This window comes from Triturus cristatus, chromosome 9 (assembly GCF_964204655.1).
Source record: "Triturus cristatus chromosome 9, aTriCri1.1, whole genome shotgun sequence".
NCBI classification, from domain to species: domain Eukaryota; kingdom Metazoa; phylum Chordata; class Amphibia; order Caudata; family Salamandridae; genus Triturus; species Triturus cristatus.
The window spans coordinates 808,206,175-808,230,246 of NC_140592.1; the positions used below are offsets into that span (position 1 = coordinate 808,206,175).

Below are 24,072 nucleotides of genomic sequence, written 5' to 3' on the forward strand. Positions count from 1 at the left end.
AGAGTTCAAACCATCATTAAGGAAGTAAGTAGTTCCACTATGTAAAAATAGTTAGGTAGTAGCAAAATAATTGGCCGTATGGATTTCAAAATTAATAATACCAATTGTTTATATTGGTCATAAATCAGTTTTTCATAGAGAAGTGGGGCCTAATAACCTTCCTCTAATTCCTGAGTCCTTTGAATGTCCCTTTTCTGTTTCAGTGGAATAAGTCCTCTTTCTGTGAGCCCATATCTAATGAAAATACCTTCTGAGTTTCCTGAGCCTTATAGAACTGGGAGCTGCACTGTCCAAGATAGCCCCTGCCTCAGTAGATGCAAATGTAGGAGGGCGTAAAATCTGGTAGACTTACGCCCACAAGATTTTATTTGGTGGGTTCTGATTAAGGCATGCAACCAGGCTGCTGGGCAGAATAGAGCTTTAGAATGCGGTCCATTTGTTTTAAAATAACAATGATGCCTCAAAACTGTCCCTTTTCAAACGATAATTTGAAAATTCAGGGATGCTGCGGATAATAATTAAGAATAGGATTTCTTTGCAAACCCTTTAAATACACATCTAACTTGGTACTTCCTGGTTTCAGATGGCAGTGGTAGAAAGGTAATATGGCATTAGAGTTGGTGAAAACAGTTGCCATATTTTATTCATATTCGTATTTGTATGGTTTTTATACAGCGGACCAGGCCCCAGGGCATTGGAGTTGTCAATGCTTCTTTCTAGAGTTTAGAATTTTTATATTCCGTATTGACCTTGTGATATCATCCTAGAAGGTAGTGGTTAGAGATGGCGATCTAATTCAAGGATATTGCATTATATGCAAGGGTATTTACTTTTACTCTGCAGTTGCAGGGACTATGAGCCCTTGTGTTACCTAACACATGGTGGGGTGTAGTAACACAATATTCCATGGATAGATGAGGTTATTTCCAGGTCCAAAATAGAAGCGATAGATGGGAAAAAAGAAGACCACACTGCCAGACGAGAAGGTATATTCTGTAAACTTAAGTGAAATTGCCAATATCTGAATTATCCGCCACTGTTATGAAATAAATGTCTGCCGCTTTGTGTTAAGCAATTGTTAGTTTTCACAATCTAGCTTTGGGCCTTTGCCAGCAAAGACACGCCTGCTGCTTAACCAGAGACGCGTCTCTAAGCTTGCCAACTTAAACAGGACTAGCCGAGGGAAACATTTGACGAATGACACACACAGATACAGACATGCCCCACATTGCTTAACTGCACACGTTTTCCACAGTGTGAGGACAGAGTTAACGATTTCTTGCCCTGACTCATCACTGTGCCTCAGTCCTATCCAACACAGTTACTGGTGGGACCTGGATAATCAAGGGTTCCAGGGATATGGCAAGAGGCAGGGTTAAATCATTACACCTTCCTGCTCTGATCTCAGCAGGACTAGTGTGGGGGTCCCATCACAGCTTTCCTTCTTTCACATGACAAGCAAGAGGCGGATGAAAACATTTTGTGGGGAGTGACTAAAACGGGCACAAGGCGAGACATGTCCCTTAGCCTGCCCAAGCATTCCTAACATCTTAAAACTACATAAATGTAGGAATACCCTTGCTAGTCACATTGAAACAGGGAAGCACCAATAAATCACCAACTTGATGTAATAATTGTTTATGAAACGTGAATCATTCCTTCTTAATAGACCATCTGAAATTCCTCCTTTCATTCGGATTCTCCAACCAAAAGCTCATCCATAAAGACATGGTTTCAGTGGTGGTTGTCCTATATGTGATAGCACTCAACAGAGCTCTACCAGGAACCAATCCGACCATTTGAATGTCTGGTCTTGGGTCTTCAGTCTACACCATCCACAAAATGATGTTTGACATTATTCATATCTTATCATAAAATAAATTTTGTTCATGTGGCTATACACAGAACACATAACCATGCAAGTCACGTAATCTTGAGACAATCTCTGCCTAGGAAATGTCAACTTGCATTCAGGGACAGCCACAACCCATCTGTAATCACTGAGAAAGTCATGTTGTAGACATTCACATTATCAGGCTTTACTCTGAACCTCCCCAGAAAGGAGCACAGATCCTTGACTTCATCTTCGGTTTTATGAATAAAAAGAATCTAAAGACCCTGAACTCAAATAAACCTGCAATCCATTAATACCAAACAAATCCAAGAAAACTGAACAGCAAAAGCCCAAAAACAAAGAGAGAATAGAGATCAATTACATACTCCTCAGCAAAGTGCATACAAGAGAGTATTGGCAATAACTTTAAAAAATGGCAATGGCAAAATCTGCATGACTCCCTTGCCCGTGAGCTTTCCATAGAGGCCACAAAATCTCTCTCCAGCTGATGGCACATATTAACACTCACTTTATGTCAAATGGGAGAATGCAACCCAAACAAAATCATTCAAGCAAAAGCATCTTATTTCATCATCCTAATGCATGAACCCACTAATCCCCCTAAGACTGCACCGAGTTAAAAAAAAATAACGCACACACATACATCTAGCGCAGTCTTGCTAGCAGAGATCGCCTTCTTTGTGGAACAATGTAAGGAAAAAGTAAAAACTCTAAAAAAAAATAAGTATCCCTATGATACACTTTCCAAGCCGATTTCTGTAGTCCATGAAACGTCCTAGCCCGCTGAACTGACTATACTCCACTCTTGAATCAGAAATGGAAAAAAGACGTGATCTCATGCTTGGAAAAAAGTTTGATTCTGCATCCAATCTTATATATTAAATGGCAATCCAGCAAGGAACTCCTCTTCTATTACAAGAATAGCTAGGGATAGTAAGACGCAGATCCCTATTTGGAGTCTTCAGTTCATAATGTCACAATTGATGATGTTGAATGCAGGTCTGTCTAATAATACCAAGGTGTGGGCATTGTCATAAATGCCTATAAGTCAAAGGTTATCAAGAAAGCTAGCCCAGACATGGGAGCTTAGCAAGGACGTGCAGATTGGTTTAAAGTTAGAGGCCTCTTTGAGGTATATTGTGGGCTTCTTCAATATCATAGGGATAACTACTTTTTTCTGTTATGTAGACACACAATGTTGCAGTAAGATGGATTAATGGGATCTGACATTCTTAAAGCTGTAGCAGAGAAAGCCAGAAACAGTATAAAGAATGCTGCTAAGAGAGGGTTATGCAGCGAGCTAGAGGGCTTCGATTTTAGAAATAGGACCCGAACCTGATTCTTGGCTTGCGGTGTAAATTGACTCACCCTCCATGTTTTTGATTGGTTGTCTTATGCTACCTGATCACACTCTTGTAATTGGCAGAGCTAGGAGGTACACAAGAATGAACTGGTGTACCGGTTTTGAGCTGCTCCGAACAGAAGGCACGTATATACCCTATTTGACAGAGACTTCTAGCCACAAATCCCTTGCCTTAGAATTATCTCAAGGCATCAGACTGAATCTGGAAATGTTTCTGAGCAGTCCTTTTGCGGGCTGGTAAGTGGTGCCTTTCAGCACTGTGTGCAAAAACAACAAATGATGGACAGAATGCAGAACAATGTCATACATTCACCCCAGTACAGAGATCTGGGCCTAAATCCATCGTTTTTTTGCTCACCATGCCATTCCAGTTTGAACCCAGCCTTTGGTTTTGCTTTTTTCAGCACTGTGTGGCATCATTGGCATCATCCACGCCGAAAGTGACGTGCACGCTACATATATAGGCCTCCCCATTGCGTAACGACTTCAGTTCCTTTTTTTACATGCCATCAGGGCAGATCCGGATTGAGCTCCCCAAGAGTCACTTTTTGACTGACTTTTTTCTATGTTTTTTTAATCTTTACACCATTGTGCCCATTTTTCACCCTTTTTTTTGGACTATATCCCCTAAAAAAACAACTGGTTTTAAACCTTGTGGCTCCAGTCACATGCAGGTGTTTCAGACAGATCTGTTCTTGGTGCGCCTTTGATGCCTGGAGTCTCTGCACGACTCCAAGTGCTGTCCAGATTGTAAGACCATGCATCCGACGGCCATATGCAAACAAGCCATGAAGCTCCTGGCTGCTCGACACTGCAGCGCTCCAGGTCCCGTTCACGAGGGAGGTCCCAGGACGCTCTTGGAGTATCAAGCGCCGGTCATCATCGCGATCCAGCACTTCTTCAGGTAAGTCCCACAGGAAAAAGTTGAAGCACTCTTTGACTTATCCATGCTTCTCCTGGATCCCTGGATTCAGCCTTCCTTACCCAGCACCCTACCCCTGAGAGCCTGGTATTCCAGGCCTCTAAGTCCAAGATTAACCTTGGTTTATTCCTACTACACCACCGGATAGGGACTCAAAGAGTTTGGATTATTTTGGCAAGATGATGTTTTGTTCCACCAGCCTTTCACTGTGGTCTGTCAACACGGCATGCTTGCGCTTATCTACCCATACCATATGGGATTCAGTTGCACAAGTGCTGCCTATGTTCTCAGAGGGTGGCCGAGCAATACTCTCCCTGGCTATTGCTGATGGTAGAGATGCAGCAAAGATCACTATTCGCTGCGGAATGGATACCACTGGCTCACTAGACAGAGCCGTTGCTTCTGCGGTGGCATTTAGACGTCATGCCTGGCAGAGGACAACTGGCTTTTCGGGGGCTGTCCAGGCATTCCTTATCGACCATACCCTTTGATGGCGTTTGTCTCTTTGGTGACAAGGCAGATTCAGCGCTGGTGCATTTTAAAGATAGTAGGGCCACTGCTATGTTGTTGGGGCTCAGCATGACCCCACGACAACTGCAATCTGCATTCTGAATTATTAGCCACGTTGTTTGATCCCTAGCCAAAATGACCAATAGGCACCTCAGTCCTTAATTGGCCATGAACGTGGCTTCCAGAAACCTTGTGGGAACCAAGAACACAGGTCTACCCATTCCACTTCCCACCCCGGCACCCGCAGCTTCAAAGCCCCATTAATATGCCCGCAGACCATCATGGGCAACCGGTTTGCAGCAGGATACAACACCATCTTCCTCAATGGTGGATGATAACGTCAGACAAATGGGTGCTTCAGATCATTCAACTGGGTGATGCTCTTCCTTTGCAACAAAACCGAACACCTACTTCAAAAGTAGGAGGGAGCGCACTCCATGGCATACCATCACACAATTAGCCCAGATACATTGTGGTAGATGCAGTGCATGATAACACTCCCTTTAGTTGAAAGTCTTTAGTATTTACTGTTGTTGGTGCAGCAAGTGCTGTGTATCTCTACACACATGTTTCAGGATTGTTGTTCTTCAGTAGAGAGTAAAAAGTGAAATTTGCGGGTGCTGGCAATGTTGCTCACAGTCCTCTCAGGTTCAGTACAACGCCAGAGCACAGGTGCATCCCAGAGGTCGTCAGCCCAACAACTCAGCGAAGAGCCAATCATAAAAGGAGGAGGGAGCTCACTGCCTGAAATTCCAGCACACAATTAGCCCAGGCACATTGTGGTAAATGTAGTGTATGATAATAATTACTTTAGTTGGAAGTCTTTAGTATTCACCATTGTTGGTGCAGCTAGTGCTGTGTATCTTGCCCTTCTTCAGTAGAGAGTAGCAAGTAAAATTTGGGGGGGGCGGCAATGCTGCTAACAGTCACCTCAGGTTTAGTACCACTCCCAGAATACAAGATCATCCCATAGCTCATCAGCCCATCAACTCAGCAAAGAGCTAATCACAAAAAAAGGAGGGCGCACATGGCCAGCGTCCCTTGGTCAGCTGACTCAGGACCACCTTTCGCTCTTGTGACAGAAAGTACAGGCTCTTCTAGCCAAAGGAGCCATCAAGAGGGTGCCAGCATCAGCAGTAAGTTGTGGTTGATATTCCTGCTACTTTCTTGTGCCAAAAAAAGATGGAGGCCTCAGTCCTGTTCTAGATCTACGTGCTCTCAATTACATCCTGAAAAATGAAAAGTTCAAAATGCTCATTCTGGCTCAGGTCCTGTCTGCCCTGGACCCAGAAGACTGGCACTTGCAGTATGCATACTTCCATATTCCCGTTCTGCCGGCCCACAGACGTTACCTGCGGTTCATTGTAGGTCAGAAGCATTTCCATTTCGCTGTGCTCCCCTTCGGCCTTACCAGCACCACTCGGCATGTTCACAAAGGTGATGTCGGTGAATGCAGCCCATCTGTGGAGGCTGGGGACTCATGTCTTCCCCTACCTCGATGACTGGCTGTTGAAGGCGGGCTCGCCCCAGGCAGTCATCTCCTATCTCCAGACTATGGTGTACCTCTTGCATTCACTGGGGTACTCTATCAATGAACCAGAGTCACATCTGACTCCTTTTCAGATGCTCCCTTGCATCGTAGCCATTCTGGACAGGTACAATTTCGCACTCATTTTCCAGAGCAGTGAGTCCAGGATATTCAAGTTATGATACTGATGTTTCAGCCTCTATCCTGGATTTCAGTTATCCAAATGTGCATGGGTGATTTCCCCCCTAGATACTGAAGGTCCTCCTCTCTAGCACATTTATTTGCCAGCACCCGTAACTCTACTATGGAGATCTTCGACTAAATTTCCTCCGTACCAGTTTTATTGTCAACCTATTACAGATTTTATTCATGGCTTGTCTCACCTACTTTGCACATTTAAATTCGTTAGTTTTGACCTCACTTTTGCAAAAGAAGGAGATTTGGGGGATTTCTTCCCTTGCTAGTCCCGACCAAAACATAAGCACAGCTACATACCCTAAATAACTCTAAGCGGTAAGCTAGGTATCCATCCTTATAGCCTGAATCATGGATGAAGGTGGCAATGCAAGGTGTCTTTCATTGCATTTACCTTCTTTATAATTCCAGTCCAGTTTACCACTTAAGGTTAAAACCTTTGCTCCATACTGGGATTGAGGACGAACCATAGTGTTGTAGGCTGACGATATAAGTCGTCGGGAGGGACGACCATATTTCCTGTTAAATTATTTTAAGCCCCACACTGAGGTCAGTGCTGTGGCTTTTAATGATTCTATGTGCTCTTTCCAATTTAAATTTACATCAAACCGCATGCCAAGGGATTCATACTTTTCTACAACGTCCACTTTATTACCTCCTCGGAGCCAATTGAACCCTACATTTCCTTTCCCCAGCACCATGATCTTTCTCTTGTCAAGGTTCACAGTAAACTTCTCCATTAAACAATATTTGTGGAAGACATCCAGTTTCCTTTGTAGGCCTACTTCTGTCATGTCCATTAGTACCAGCTCATCGGCATATAACAGACACGAAACATGGAAACCATTCAGCCTTTTACTTCTTTGAATGTGTTTGACAAATCTGCTACAAACAGGGAAAATATAAAGGGGCTAAGACACAGCCTCGACGCAAACCATTTTTTTTTTAAACATGTTTTATTGATTTTCATAACACAACAAAGGCAATTATCAAGTATATCTGTTAACACATGAATCACGTATTTATGCCATAAATCAGTACATTATGTAATTATTAATAAATGCCGTATGGGCACCATACATTGTGACAGCGATAACAAGCATACCCTTACATACATTGTTATTATATTGTCATCATTAATAAGGCCCTCCTCCCTCAACTAATAACAATGCAATAGCATCTCACCCCCACCCACTTTCCCACCAGACTCGTTTCATGTGCTAATAATAGTTTCCTAGTCAATGTACCCGAGCTATGTAATCCAGTAACTCCGATGAGGGTTTCGTTAAACTCTCATCTTCGTTATTCCGACTCTGTAGTCGGATTGCTTGTTATCTTCACCCGTAGAGGCATTAATCAGTGCATTGATGTGTAACCCATTTTAATTTGTGGGAAGTTCCGTGGCTATAAACCCCTCCAGTAACGCATTCCATTCCAGCGAGATAGAATTCTTTCTTAGACCCCTGTTTTCTTCCATTTTAATCTCCATACCTTCAGCTCTACCCCATCTGATAACTTTGTCATACCAGCCCTGTATTGTCGGAGCCTTTGTAGCCTTCCATCTCATTGTGATTGCTCTTTTGGCCAGGATTAGTGCCATGTTGGCAAATCGACTTTCCACACCCTTATTCTTATGTTTGGGGCCTAGTCCTAATATACAATATTCAAAGGTATCTCTAATCCTCCCTGAGGCTATTTCATGCAATATTTTGTGCACCGTTGCCCAAAAGTGGGATAATCGCGGGCAAGCCCATATCATATGCAATAAGTCAGCATTTGAGGCATGGCAGCGAGGGCATGAGTCCTTCATGTCCGGAAACGTTCTGTGTAGTTTATGGGGCGTCAAATAGGCTCGATGCACCACCATTGATTGGATAAGTTTGAATTTAGGATTCTGAGATATCTTCTTCGGGTACTGTAGTATTACTCTCCACTCCTTATCTGTCAGTTATCGTCCTATGTCCCTGTTCCATTTGTCTTTAAGCGCCTGTAGGGAGGTGGCAGCATGCATTCGTATCCCCCTGTACAACCATTTGGTAAGGTGTCTCCCAGTGCCCATTAGATATAGCATGTGCACTAGCTCATGTGTTGGAGGTTCATTTCCGTCCAGGGCCCAAGTATTCCTAATATATCTACTAAGGCTCGCGTGGAGCAGATACAATGTGTTGGGGACACCTTGCTTCCTTACAAATGAGCCATGATTTATTAGCGTATTATCTGCAAATAGCATCCCCACAGTATTTACTCCCTCCTCTGTCCATTTGGATGTACATCTGCTGGTAATTTTCCTAGTTGGTGTGGGGAGCCACAGTAGTGAATATTGGGAGCATGGGGAGTAGCCCGTTAGTGTAACGGATCGCTTTTCTCCAGTATGTCAAGGCCACCTTTAATAGTCAGGACATTGTCGTTGGGGGTCTACTATTTGGTAATAACAGTGTGTAATTCTCCTCTGTCCTACTCTTGTCTGGTCATCCCTATTTCTTACAGGTGGCGGCCTGCTATCCAATACGACAGCCATTGTATTTGACTAGCGTAACAGTAGGCTTTAAAATCTGGGACTCCCAGCTCTCCTTTATCCGTGTCTAACTGGAGTTTGGACAATCCTACACGTCTGTGCCCCTGTCCCCATATCAACTCTACCAATAACGTATCTATCTGTTTGAACACGTGTGCTGGGATGAATATTGGTCGATTTGTAAAAAAATATAATAGTCTGGGAAGCATGACCATTTTAGAGATGGCTACTCTACCTGCTACAGATAGTGGTAGGGAGGTCCAAAACGCTATGAGTTTTTAGTGTTGTAATCCCCCGGGTCAAGTTACCGTCGAATAGATCTTTAGCTTCCCTATAAATGTGTATCCCTAGGTATCGGAAAGTGACTGCATCCGTGCGGAACGTCCAGTTGCCGAAGCGGAGGGGGTGTATTTGTGTTGTATTCGTAAAGTAATATGCATACGGTTTGGATTCATTGGTGGATAACCCTGATAGTGTTTGGAATGTATGGAATATTGTGGGAATAGGCTCATTATCTCCTTGAAGGTTGTTAAGGTAAAGTATTATATCATCTGCATATGCAGAGAGAACATATGTGGTAGCCCCATCATTGATCCCTTTGTCTATTGCTACTGGCTGTAGTTTAATGGCCAGTGGTTCTAATGCTAGTATCAAGAGCAAGGGCGATAACGGGCATCCTTGCCTAGTACCTCTCGCTACTCTATACTGTTGGGAGATGTGGGCTCCCGTGCGGGCACGCGCCTTTGAATTCGTGTATAGGAAATTTACCCATTGCACATATTCATTCGGGATACCAATCCTCTTAAGGGTTTGCAGCATAAAATTCCAGTGGAGAGAGTCGAAAGCCTGTCTCAGGTCAAGGGACACGCACCCCATCTTGGTGTTCTCACTGGGTGCTTGTGTCAGTACTTGGTGTAACCTTCTAATGTTGAGGGCTATACTCCGTCCAGGTACAAACCCACACTGGTCTATATGTATCAGTATTGGTATATATGGGAGAACCCTATTTGCTAGAATTTTACTTAGTATTTTATAGTCCATATTTAGTAGTGAGAGAAGGCGGTACCTTCCTGGTTTCGGGAGGGATGCCACTAGTGCTTGTAGTGTGGTGGGCGGGAGGGAGCCGGTTTCCAATGAAGCTTAGTATAGTGTTTGTAAGTGAGGGACCAATAATGCTGAATATGCGTCATAAAACTCTACCGGCAGTCCGTCTATGCCAGGTGTTTTGTCACGGGGGAGATCTTTGATGGCTGCTCTAATTTCAGCTTTTATTATAGGTTTAGCTAAATCTTTTTTATGGTCATCCGTCAGTTGGGGAAATCAGAATCCGTCTATAAAGGATTCGTACTCTTCGTCTGGGAGCTCCACTGGAGGTGCATACAGTGTCTCGTAATAGCACTTAAATGGCGTGTTTATGTCAAATTGCGAGTGTACTGGCGTCCCTTCTTGGGTAAATACCTCTGCAATGGGAGCCGCTGTCAACGCATCCCTCGTAATCCTTGCTAGGAGAGTTCCCGCACGGTCTGCTTCCGCATGCTGTTTTTGTGTGTACGTGCAGTAGTCTATAATGCGGAGCTGCTCAAGGAGCTCTGCGTGTTGTATGTAAGCTTCTTGCAGGTCCTGTTTGCGTGTATCATCCAGGGCTGCCGCCTGTTCTAGCCTACCCAACGGGTTTTCCAATTCTCGGAGCTCTGTTTCCAGGGTCAGGCGAGATCCCACTCTTGTGCTAATCGCTGCCCCCGTATCACTATTTTAAAAGCCTCCACCTCCATTTGCCGTGAACTAGCAGTTCCCATGTTTTCTGTAAAATAATTAGTGATGGCTGTGAACAGTGTGTCGCGGTAAATAGGGTCGAGGAGCAAAGGCTGCAACTTCCAAGTCGGGACCGGTGTGGGAATTTTCCCCCAAGAGAAAGTAACCTCTAAAGGGTGGTGATCAGACAATGTTTTACCCAAATAAGTAGTGTTGACCACATTTGGTAGCAAAGGTATTGACCAAAATACTCTGTCTATACGTGTGTGTAACCTGTGTGGTGGGGAATAAAATGAATATTCTTTACTGTCCAGATTAAGTTCCCGCCACACATCACACATGATCCATCCCTCCGCCCAACCTTTCAGAGCCTCTGCATGTTTTTTGCATCCCGTTCACTGTAGTAGTGGGTGTGAGCGATCCAGGTCCACATCCAGTAATGTATTGAAGTCCCCTCCCAGAAACCAAGGATATGCATCCCATCCAGTTAATGCAATATTAAGTATCCCCAAGAATTTATCTTGTTCTGCGTCGGGGGCATAAATGCTACCCAGTACTACGTGTTCTCCGTCTAAGGTACCATGTAGTAAAACATATCTGCCATTGCAGTCTATTCTTTGCTCAAGTATTACAAAAAGGGTGCCACTTCTAATCCAAATTGCAGCCCTACGGGTGAATGCAGAGTAAAAGATGTATTAAATAATTGACCTCTCCACTTCTTCAATTTAAGAGCCTCGGAATGGGTGAGGTGAGATTCCTGCAAAAAGGCAATGTGGGTTTTTTCTCCTATTACGCTGGGCATATATTCTATGTCTCTTATGCACCGATCCTAGTCCTCTAACGTTCCAGGACGTGCATGTTTAATTAGCAGACGTAGCCATCAGTAGCGGCTTGTGGAGGGAGTTTGGTGGGGCAGTGAGGCGGGGCGGGCGGGGGAGGGGCAGGGTGGGGAAATGTAAACACCGGAATATGGATGAACGGAGGTAAGTACACATTTAAATTAATAAAATGAATTTCGTTGCGCGCGCTGCATCGCAAAATGCCCAATACAAGGTTCCCCCATGGAACAATGGAGGACCAAACAAGAATAACATGTTCAATGTGAACTCTATGCATCTGATAACATAGTGCAGTTGCCAAGGGGGAGGTGGCGACCGCCAATCTGTGAATGTGCATTTCACAATACACTTGTAATAAAATAAACATTGCTATTTGCCGACCACGGGCCCCATCATTTGACAGTTATAAACTACATTGTGACTATCCATAAACATGTGCAATATTTCTTATACTCATCTGTACTGCCAGGGCCCTGCACTCATTAAACTGCCGTTTCAGCCCACATATTCGTTTGCAGTCTGAGGGGTAATGGAAGGGAATAGCACCAGACTGTTCTCAGAGTCTGAGTGTACCGTTGTATCTTCAGATGAATCTATCGATTCAGCTATGGAGTTCGCATCTTGATCGTCCAGCGCTGTCGCTGCCAGTATAGCTGATTTATGACTTTCCGATATCTGCTCTGGAGAAGGGTTCGGTTTTGTTTTAGTGCAAGCCTTCCGGTCTCTACCCGTCACGCTTCTCCCAGTCCTCCGGGGGTTACCTGGCTTTTCTTGGCGTGCTTGTGATGAGCCTTGTGAGGCTCCTAGGGGTAGGGTGACTTCCACCCATTCTGCTGCTTCTTCTGGACTCTCAAAAAAGAGTGCCTTCTGCCCATAGAAACCCTTCAAATGGGCAGGGAACAGGAGAGCATATTTTAAATTATGAGCGTGGAGTGTCTTTTTTACATTCTGTAATGTGGCTGTCTGTTTCTGAACCACTACGGTAAAGTCCGGATACAGTGAGACACATTTATTTTCAAATTGAATTGGTGTGTTTTCCCTTGCAGCTCGAAGTAGCCTATCGTGGTCTTTGTAATTCAATATGCACGCTATTATTGGTCTAGGTGGTGCACCAGGGACAATAGGTCGAGTCGGTATTCTTGGCGCTCTTTCTACACTGTACAGTTCCGTAAGGCCCTCTGGCGCAACGTGTTCACGCAACCTTCGTTCTGGTATTTCAATAATTCTCACATTATTGCGTCGGGCCGACCCTCCACATCATCGACTTTGTCCTGCAGCCCTGCTAGTTGGCGCCATAGCTGCTCAATTTGAGTTGCATGCACTCTGTGCTGCAGTTCCATTTCGTTCAGCTGCATCTTATTACTCTTTACAGTCCCTGCCATTTTAATATGATCAGCTTTAAGTAGCGTAAAGCTCGTGGTGAAGGCGATCACCTGTTGGTCTATTGCTGTACGTGAACCACGCACTTCTTTGAGAATTAAATCCTACTTATCCATTGGGGTCCCCTGCGCTGTTGGTGGGACAAAGTCCTGTTCAGAGCATTGTGTCAGTTCATTTTGCATTGTAGTTTCAGGTCCTCCTGACATGAGGGGTTCTGGTTGCTTGCCTCTGGTGCATCTCATTCCTCACCGCACCCTAAGCCCTGAGCTGATCGTGCACTGGGCAATACACTGTGTGTTGCTCTTAACTTGTGTCCACTATCTTTAAAGAGTGGATCCTCCGCTGATCACTGACCCATATTGCACCACGTTTCTTTGTAAGAGTCAATGTTTGCAAACAGGCCCCACCTTTCTATGTTTCTGGCAGTCAGAAAATTTCAGGCCGCGGCTTAGTCCAGGCTTTATGGTGCCCAGCGTGGCTGCAATAAGATGTGTATAACACTGTATTAGGCGGGCTTGTAGCATATAGTTGTGCTGGGGGCTCACTCTAGTACTTTGTAACGTAGTACCGCTGTATTGTGGAGCTGCGCTATTTGTCTGTTCAACAGTGTGAATGATTGCTCTGGCGATCACTGTTTTCTCCTCCGAGTGCAGCCTTAGTATTGCAATTGTCAGGCCATGCCTGTAGCATTCGCAGCACCCATAGCCCGCTCACTCACTGCCAGTCACAATGCTCCCGGGCCCTTTGTGGAAGCGCCTCTCCGCTCCGCCGTTGTGCTTCCGAAAAGGATAAGTAGAGGCCGTTGTGTCACCTTGCATTTACCCAGGCAATCAGGCTCTTACCAGGACTACAGGTACGTTGAAAAAGGGGAGTCACACCGCGGATACAAAGCCTCCCGTTCCACCTCCTATCCACCGGGTTATGTTTAGTGATGCGCTCCGTGTCCCGAGTCCTAGCTGCTACTACTGCGGGGCACCTAATTTCCACCCAGTTCTTGTTTTCGGCTGTAACCGTCCATCGGCCCGCAATCCAATATCTTTTATTGGGCGTGGCTTAGTAATGCGCTTCTGGTGATATCCGATATAGGTATCACGGCGGTTCAGCATATGTAGTCTGTGTACTATAGCTATAGGCCCGTTGTGCTGCTCTGCAGTGTGGTGTCTCAATGTTTCAGTCAGGCGTAAGCAGAGGTCGCTATGCCGCCCTCGGGTTTCCTCCGCAATCGATCCCCTCACAGGGTATCTTTTACTCTTTCGCCGGGGCTTGAGGCATTTGCATATCTGGTTAGTATTTGGTGAATCCCCGTTGTGATCGGTCTCCGCCCGCAGTCCCATCCGGGCCGTGTCCGCCATCTTGATGCCTCGAGAAAGGCTTCCCTCTGCTTCGTACCTTATGGCCACGTATCTCACCGCCGTACTCTACAAGTCTCCTCCTTCCAGCACAACAGGGGTCAGGAGCCGCCCGGCTCCGCAGGGTCTTTGTTGGTGGTACACAGTGCAGTACTCAGCCGCTCCCTTTTCCCCACCGCTCCAAAAGGTGGGCCCCTCCGCGAACGTCTCACTCGTGGGTCACAGGCTGTCGCTGCCTCTCTGCCTCCAAAGTCCGTAGCGCTCTTCCGGAAAGCGGCTATTTTGGTTTCGTCGAGTGCCCCAGCACCCCAGAGAGCCTTTGCATGTTATTAAAAGCGCAGATGGTCAAACAATGACAGGATTATTGAGGGGATTCAGGGCCGGGCTGAGAGCTCAGCTATACTGCGTCCGCCATGTTTGGCGGTTGGCCACGCCACCGACGCTAACCATTCTTAATCTGGATCTTCCTTGTTAAGGTATCTGGCATCTCTAATATTACCCGAACCCAATTCTGGCTATGTAACATCTAGAGAAGCAAGATAGATCTTTGTGGATACCAAGCCTCCTCAACGCTTCCCATAATAAGTTTCAGTCCACTAGGTCAAAAGCGGTGCGGAAGTCGACAAACCAACAATTCAATTTTACCCAGAGGCCAGGGCCTTTTGGAAAATTACATAATTACTACTTGATAACCAATCTACGTTATTTTTTTTATTAGATCTGCAGGGAGGTTGTCTGGCCCGCTGCCTTAGTTAACTTTAAAGACAGAATAGTTTTTTATCCTTTTAAGTAAGAAATATGACACAATCTCATTATCCACATTAAAATTTACCATTGGGCACACCTCATCATCTTTGCTACCATATATTTTACCCAGGTAGTTAACCCAATCATCTTCACCAACCAAAAATCTAATTTTCCCTGACCTTCTTCCTTCATGTACCAAATGTCAAAATTTCCTAATGTTTTTTGATTCTATTACCTCATTCCTAATTTGCAAGTTTTTACTAAAATCACTTTTCCTACATTTTGACAGGTTTGAATATGCAAGTTTTGCCATACGGAGGTTACTGCCTAATACCTGATATTACTTTTTTTAATGGATCTCTCCCATTTTCTTATCTTATGTTTTAATCTCCCACATTCCCGACTGAACCAACCTTTCTTTTTCCTTGTATGACTCACTCTCTTTGCTCCTTCCCTGCTTTATTGTAAAACCTCACCCTCAGACATTTGGCAACTTGTGCCAAATCCCCACTATGCCATATTAAGAAATCACCCTGGACCTCCTTCACCTCAAACAATTTTTGTTCTTGTATAGTCATTAAGTGCCTTTAGGTGTTCATCAGAGATACAGGTAGATATCTGTCTGGGCTATTTCATTTGCATCTGGATAACTATACCCCTTTACCCCAATCTTAACACTAAATGCAAGGGCCAATGGTCACTTCCTTCGGTGTGCAACACCTTAAACTGTTCTATAGAGGAAAAATGGGCGACCCTGATTCCCACAACGAAAGGTTTGAATTGCTGGGCGATGCACAACTACCCGACCATTTACACAGAACAGCCCTTTGCCCCTAGGAACTTTACCAAACCAGTGTTGATCGCTGAACAGCAAGTTTTAGGGAAACTAGCCTGGGGAACCTGGGTAGCAGACAACAAATCTTTGTACATTAGCTCACTAAATATTGGCTTTAATTTGTGGTTAAAATCCTTTAGAAGAACTCTCAGCTGGGTATGATATTCTGCACTTATATTCTCTAAGTCTTCTTCCAGCAGTCCTAACTGTAATGCATAGTCTTCAACATTCAGTGATTGAATATATATATTAATCACTATTATGTCTATCTTTTATAAGATGTTGCTTTAGAGTGGTCACTTTGTTGGACCCGTTTGTCGAGAAAAGCATGATCAGCCCGCCCGATGAGAGAACTGAACCCTGACGCCTTGCATCTTAGAAACGTGTCTACTGGTTCGGGCTCTTCGCACAGCCATTTCTCCTGCAAACACAAGAACTCATACATTTCCAACATTTCTTTGAATTAGTTTAGGGTTGAGAATTTCCTATACCCCCCTATATTCCAGAATTGAGCTGCCAGGCTGTGCGAAGTCCTGAATACCTCATCCAAATCAGATGCCAAAATTGCATTTGATCTTTTGGAAAACGAACAGCTTTGGGGGGCTTTTTGTATCTTAATCACTAAATTTAAATCATTTGTAAAACGATTTTGAACGGAACGTTTTTAAATGTGTGTGCTGCTATTTGTCTACTGTAAAAATATTATTGCACTTTAGGGATTAAATGAAAATCTTAATTTTATTTTTAAACTGTGCTGCCTATTTTAAACGCACTATTTGCACTGTAAGGAGGGAAAGTGGAAACCCGGTTTACATACCTTTCCTGTAACCTCCACGTAATTTAGAGAGCTGGGACGGTCCCGCGTTTGTTAGCGGGCCGCCATTTTGGATTGGGGTCAGCACTCTAGTTGTTGTGCTGCCTGCCTGACGCCACCATAAAAGGCATGCTCTCGCGACCGTACAGCGGGCGCGCCGGCGGCGTGCCAAAGGCAAGCCCGTCTGCGCCCATCCGCAGCCGGCCTGCGCTGTGCGCCACCCCCCCTGGCCAAAATGTCTGTTTCAAATATGACATCGCAACGCTACTGGAAATTCGAAATAATGTTAAAAATGAGAAATGCTGTCCTATTTTTCCTAACAATGGGTTCCAGGATGTTAGTTGTCCGGCATGTCTTTTTGACCTGATGAACGGATATGATACCTCCTATCTGCAGAAAGAGGTGGGTCACTTTCAGCCCGGCAAACATTTAGATAATGAGCGTACCTTAATGGCTCTCCTTCTGAACGTTAGATCCCTCCCTAAACATAGCCATGAATTAGCAGATTTTTTAGATCTTCATATGCCGGACATAATGTTTCTCACTGAGACTTGGACCCATAGTGCGTCCGAACCGGACCTAAACATGGCGATACCTCCGGGCTACAACATATTTAGAATTGACAGATTAGGTCATAGAGGTGGAGGTGTGGCTATTGTGTATCGCTCCCACCTCAAAGCTACCTTCTCAACTTAAAGAGGAGGCTATTCTTTTCAGTTTTAAAGCCTCAAATACGGATGTCTTCAATGGACTTTTAATTTACAGGCCACCTGGGCCCAGAAACACGTTCATTGAGGCCATACTGAGGGTAATGGAATCTTGCATGGGACAATCCAATTTCTCGGTGTTGGGTGATTTTAATTTTCACTTGGAGGCATCAGATAACACAGATACTAAGGAACTATTAGACCGATTCTTTAGTTTAATTCTGAAGCAAATTGTCACCTGTCACACACACACGGCAAATCACACCCTAGATGGCATTTTCACTAACCACTGCCAAATTAAACTGATTAAAGCACTAGCTCTGCCTTGGACTGATCACAGCGTTATCTTTTTTGAAATTGCTGTTAAAGGACTCTAAGATAGAACTGTAGGATCAAAGAAAACAGGGATCGAGTATGCCTGGAAACAAATAAATGGTTCTGAATTTAAACCCAGTTTGCTCTCATACAAACCCAAAATGATATTTGAGACCGATACTGACTTGGATCAAGCAATAACACTCTATTACCAATGGATTGAACAAGCGCTTCTAAACCTAGGTCTGGAAACGCGGACGCGGGCTATTACTAAGCGGATTTCAGCACCCTGGTATAACCCCGACTTAAAAAACTTAAAGAGAATCTGCAGTGCCAAAGAACGACTCTGGAGGAAGGAATATTCAGAGATCGATAAATTGCGCTATAGAGAGGCATTGCCAATATACAAAGAGGCTATTTTTGAAGCTAAATCCAGATATTTTGCAGAGAAAATTATGGCTGCCAAAAATATTTCTGGAGAATTATTCAAGATAGTCGCAAAACTGGCCACATTCGGCAATATAAAGTCAGTAAAGACAACCAAACAATTTTGTGACAAACTTGCCAATTTCTTTTATGAAAAGGTGATTAAAGTGTATGATGAATTCTCGATAGGTAGAAATGACAGTAGACAGGCCGTGTCCGTGATGGATGAATCAGATAACGCAGTCTCGTTAAAAAATTTCTCCTCCCTTACACAGGATAGAGTTGAGAAAGCCATTCTTGAAATTAAATCAGGCTCCTCCTTGGACCCATGTCCGGCTATGGTTCTCCACATGGTCCCTAACACAATAGCAAAAATTCTAACACCTATTTTGAACAATATCCTTACATCTGGGTATTTCCCGGTAGAATGGAAAAATTCTCTAATTAGGCCTATTTTAAAAAAAAACACTCTTGATCCACTCGAAGTGGCCAATTATCGTCCTATCACTAGTCTACAATTTCCTTCTAAAGTTTTCAAAAAAGTGTTAAATGAGGAACTTTGGTCCTTCATAGAATGCAATAATAAACTAAATATAGCGCAACATGGTTTCAGGCCACACCACAGCACTGACTCGGCTTTAATTGCAGCTACTGAAAGCATACTACTACAATTAGATCAGGGTGGAAAAGCTATATTGGTAATGCTTGACTTATCCGCCGCTTTTGATACGGTGGATCATCATATTCTCCTCCAGCGTTTGGCGGATATAGGTATAAAAGATAGAGCCGCAGATGTTCTTCGTTCCTATTTGGAAAATAGGAAGCAAGCTGTGGTACTGGATGAGCATACATCCCCTCATTTTGTAATGCCGTGTGGAGTGCCCTAGGGATCGGCACTCTCACCTACCTTATTCAACATATATGTTTCCCCTTTGGCCAAACGTATTCGCTCCCATGGCTTTAAGGCCATTTGCTATTCAGATGACACACAAATTATCATCTCTTTAGCCACAAATCCAGAGACTGTGGCCGAGCGTTTTAAGCTATGCATGAATCAGATCATCTGCTGGATGCAGAATAACTGCCTAAAATTGAATACAGGGAAGACGGAGGTAGTTATGTTTGGAGGAGACATGTCTCTCTGGAACTCAAATTGGTGGCCTGAAGCAGCAGGACTCTGCCCTCAGCCAGTAAAGAAGGTAAAAAACCTTGGAATTCTTATTGATGACCAACTCTCCCAAACTGACCAGGTAAACAGTATCACTTCTTCCTGTTTTTTTCACTATTAAAATCCTTAGGAAAATCCTTCCTTTTATTCCTATGTCTTTAAGGAAGTTGGTTGTAACGGCACTGATCCTGTCAAAAACTGACTATTGCAACTCACTCTATATTGGATCAAAAAAAAGTGTAATCCAAAAACTTCAGATCCTGCAGAACGCGGCAGCTCGGCTGTTGCTGGAGCTACCTAAATTTAGCTCAATTAGCCAAATTACTCGCGAAAAATTACATTGGTTACCCATATCCGCGAGGATTCAATTTAAATCAATGTGTATATTACATAAGAGCTTGCACAGGCTAGGACCATCGCAGATAGGTCAATACTGCAAACAGTATACCCCACTGAGAAGTCTATGTTCTGCGTCAGCCCACCTGCTTGTGGTGCCAAAAGTAAGGACTTTGAAGTGGGGTGGTAGAAGTTTTCGGCACTTGGCTCCTAAATTCTGGAACACTATGCCGTTGCATCTTAGAATGCAAAGTGATCTACTACAGTTTAGAAAGGGTTTAAAAACGTGGCTATTTACATGTATCCCCACAAGGCCATAAGTTTTCTTTATCTGGATGTATGGCAGTAAGCGCTAAGACGCCAAGGCAAACATGCGCTTTACAAAAACCAATTTTCATTTCATTTCAAATCGCTCAGACTCCCCCTCACACTATCCTCAAGACTCAATACGGAGTCGGATAAACACTCAGGGGTTTCTTAACTTCAGACCCTCAACTCTACTTGAAACAGTCGACTTCCCTTGGTTCTGCTCCTGTAAACACGCTGTGAACATATACTTACTTGGCTCAGACTTAAGCCGGCATGGTTTATCAGGACGTTATGGGCCTTCATCCTACCCTAACTCGCTCATGTGTACCAGCCTTATGCCTTCCCTCAGAAGTTCTTCCACTGCTCTAACCAAAATTGATTTTACAAATTCTGAGTGAAACAGTACCTACGTCACCTCTCTTCCCTCCTTATTTGATACATATCCTACCTTCTTAATATCCCCCAAAGCTATCACACGAAGGCTCTGAAATTTGGCAAGTGAGTGCAAAAGGTGGGAGTGATTCAATGGCTTAAGTTTTCTTAGTCGTATCCTACCATTGCCGCCTCACTAAGGTGCTAAAAAGACCCACAAGCTGTCCCATTTTTGTTACCTTCTTGTTTTGGTCTATCCTTTTTTGACCTCCGCTCATTTTCGCCTCTACTATGTAACGTTAATGACCTGCTCTCCCCAGGTTTATCTGAGCTGACATCTCTGCCTGATTTTACTCTAGCATTCACTCTATCCAACTTGCATTGCCTCCTATTACTAGCTAAGGACTCCCTTGCCCAACCACTGGGAAAGATCGAGAACTGCACCAAATTTGATTTGGACAGATTTCCCCCCTTTCCCAAGTTCTTAGTTCCATGCAGGGTGCCCTCGGCCCTCTTTCTTGCTCCACTAACACTTTTCCTTCGGTTTTCAGCCCATGGCGCCCGGCTTGCTTCCAATTCTAACCTTCCCTTTTACGTCCCCCTTCTAACCAATCCTTTTTGTCTTGCGTATTCTAATGCGAGAGTTATAACCCTTAAACCCCTGGTTCGCCCCCTGTTTTATTATCAATATGGGTTGTTTAGAGATAGATACAGATGGTTGATGAACATCATTAATCGGATCTGCTGCCCCAACTTCTGTAGAAGCACACACCACTTGATCCTTTTTTCTACCATGGGTCTAACTAAGGTTGGCATACAATTATTGATTTGTTTTAGCTCCCCCACAATCACCTGTAGTTGACTTTTTTGGGCTTTTACCAACCATTATTTACCATCAGAGTAGCTAAAATTCCTTGTAAAGTTTTTTGTATTAAAAACATAACCTTTAGCATGGATGAGGAAGGGGTTGCTGAAATATATAATCCCAGGGATGTCTGTGAGGGGGAGATGGGGAGGTATTCGCCTTTATTCCTGTTTCCACCATGCATAAATTGTGACTCTGAAATTATGCATAGCTGCTCAAAACATTAAGCACTGGTATCAGTAGTTATATAGTGAAAGTCCAGCTGGGAAGCCTGTTAGTTTGGCCCATCTATAGACCCACCATATCATCATTTGTGATGAGACTGTGCAGCCACAATCATTCTATTACAATTTCCCCAGCAGTCTTTTGCTGATAATCAGGAATGAATGTTGGGTACAGATCTCAATTTTTCTGTTTCTATTACAGAGTTGGCATCATCGGAGAACTCAGCAGGAACTTCAATCTCCAATCTCTTATACCTCATAATGCAGATGATGATGAAGACGACGAGGACACCAAAGCAAGGAAAAGCAATGCATCTTTCCACTCAGATCGCAAGGCATCGACATTCGATATGGGCACGCGAGGGGGCTTCAGCCGGCCCAGCACTGTCATCTCAAGAGCCACCACTGAAGGAGGCTACTCGGATACAGAAGAGTAGAAACAAAAAACAAGCATTGTTCAGGATTAGAAATAACAATTTCCATATTGTGTAAAAAAACATCTTTTGTCTTTCCATTTTCAATCCCTAAGCAGTTCTCAATTTTTGTAGAATTTCAAGTAGGAGTTTCATGCAAGACTTCTTTTCAAAAGCCATACAATATTAACATTATGTTTAGACACTTGCGTGTGAATGTGATTCATGGGTCTACTATTTTAATGTTGTTTCTACAGACTGTTTTTATAATCTTCCTATTTACAGTTTGTCTAATAGTAACTCAACACAATAAAATGCACAGTTCGAATTTTGGTCTTTTTTATTAAAGTTACTATTGTATTTATTGTTGTAAACATATATCAGTGTAACCCTGCCTTTTCTAAATAGTATTTCTGCATTACAGAAATTTGAGCCAGGCTTACAGGGGCAGGTACAAGCAATGCTGGCCAGTGTCAAACCTGGCTCCTCACAGGACTAAAGCCCCCCAAAATCACTTGCTCCTTTGCCCACTGTATTGCGCCAGCCGCCCCTGAGTTTTTTAACCTCTCTTTAGATTGCGCCTCACTCCTGCCTGAGTGGAAGTGTGCCCAAGTGCCTCCAATATTTTTTAAAAAACAACGCCAATCCTGAAATTCACTCCAACTACCGTCCTTTCTCTTTGCTTCCTCAGTTAGGAAAATGCCTGGAAAACCACATAAAGAAACAACTGGCCACCTATCTGGAAGGGCACAAGATCCTTGACACCCTCACAATTGGGCTTCATGGCGATGCACAGCATTGAAACTGCACTAGTGGCAGTCACCAATACCATCAGACTCTCATTAGATGCAGGTACTCCAGTAATGCTGGTATTGTTGGCTGTCAGCAGTTTTCGACATGGTCTCACATTTAATCTTAATCCGCAGACTGCACGACTGGGTGTACATGGTAGAGCACTCCACTGGCTCATGGATTTTCTCAGCAACCAACTCCAAACCATCTCCATAGACTCCTTTAGATCCCACACTTTGCAGATCAATAAAGGAGTCCTGAAGGGTTCCTCCCTGAGCTTGACATTATTTAATGTCTACATGGTCGTGCTTGCGCAGATTGTTAGATTTTTTTTTAATTAAACATTTTTTATTATTTTCGTACCAACATCACAACACAATACCCCAACAACCTCCGCCCTCCACCGGGGAGTGTTACATTTGACATTGCCACCAATTGTACAAACGAAAAATCACCCCTCCCGCGCGGGGCTCCCCCTCCCTCTCCCTCCCGCAACCCATGTCAGTGTGCTCCTCTCTGCCTGCCCTCCTCCTGATGCGCCCCCCCTGTTACAATGAATCATGTATGGGTGCTCAAACCGTTCTGTAGCAACTCGGGCTTTCCCCCATGTCTAGCCGTGCCTCATGCGTCCATTTCTCCCCACGGCTCTCCTCCTACTCCCCACTCACCGCTTCCTCCTGCCGAGCAGACGCGCTCCCCTCTTCTCCCGCGCAGATTGTTAGATCTTGCAGTTTTGAGATCGTGTCTTATGCTGATGACACCCAATTAGTCATATGCTTTTGGGCATGATCCAGACATGGCTAAACCACAGTTTGTGTGCTGCAGGAGAAGAATTACTGAGATAGCGTTGTTTGGCAAGGCTCAGGACTCTTTGTCAAGGGACTGGTGGCCTGCTGAATTAGGCCCTGCCCCTTACCCAAAACAGGTGGGTAAAAATCCTGGCATCAATTGGATCGGGTACTTTCTATGAAAGACCAAGTCATTGCAATTGTGGCTCCTGTTTCACCACTATGCTGTTACTTAGGAAAGTCTTCCCATGACTCCCCGCTTCAAAGGCATTGATTACGAGCCGCGTGGACTACGGTAATGCACTACTAGTGGCAGCAAATGATTCACTGCTGGCTAAGCTCCAAATGGTGCAGAGTTCAGCGGCCCGATTAATCTGTAACCTCCCTTCTTGCTCATCCTCTGATCCCATCCTGAAAGCCCGTCACTGGCTACCAGTTAGGAAATGTGCCATTTTCAAACTGTACTGCTTGACCCATAAGGCAGTAACCAAACTGCTTCCTACTTACTCGCATGATAGACTCAGTCAATGCCAGCCTACCTGATTGCTTAGATCGTCAAATCAACCTTCACTAAAGATCCCTTGTATCCGCACTTCCAAATCATTCTCATATCTTGCCCCATTTCACTTGAACAGGCTTCCTCTGCAAATCCAGGTGTGCTAAGATCTTTAAAAAGTCAAAAATGCTTTAAAACATGGATGTTTTAACTGGTCTACCTGCACTTGTCCTTTTAGGTGCTAAGCGCCAAGATAC

General features: G+C 44.2%; 1 protein-coding gene across 1 annotated transcript in view; it reads left to right on the forward strand.

The window, feature by feature from the left end:
- PPP1R36 (protein phosphatase 1 regulatory subunit 36) overlaps positions 1–22,065 on the forward strand; it is a 400,132-nt gene extending 378,067 nt beyond the window's left edge. The window contains exon 11 of the mRNA XM_085628012.1: positions 21,529–22,065. Coding sequence (XP_085484138.1) covers positions 21,529–21,763 — 235 coding nt within the window. The 3' untranslated portion in view covers positions 21,764–22,065. The remainder of the gene's footprint in view (positions 1–21,528) is intronic.
- Positions 22,066–24,072: the final 2,007 nt, after the last annotated feature.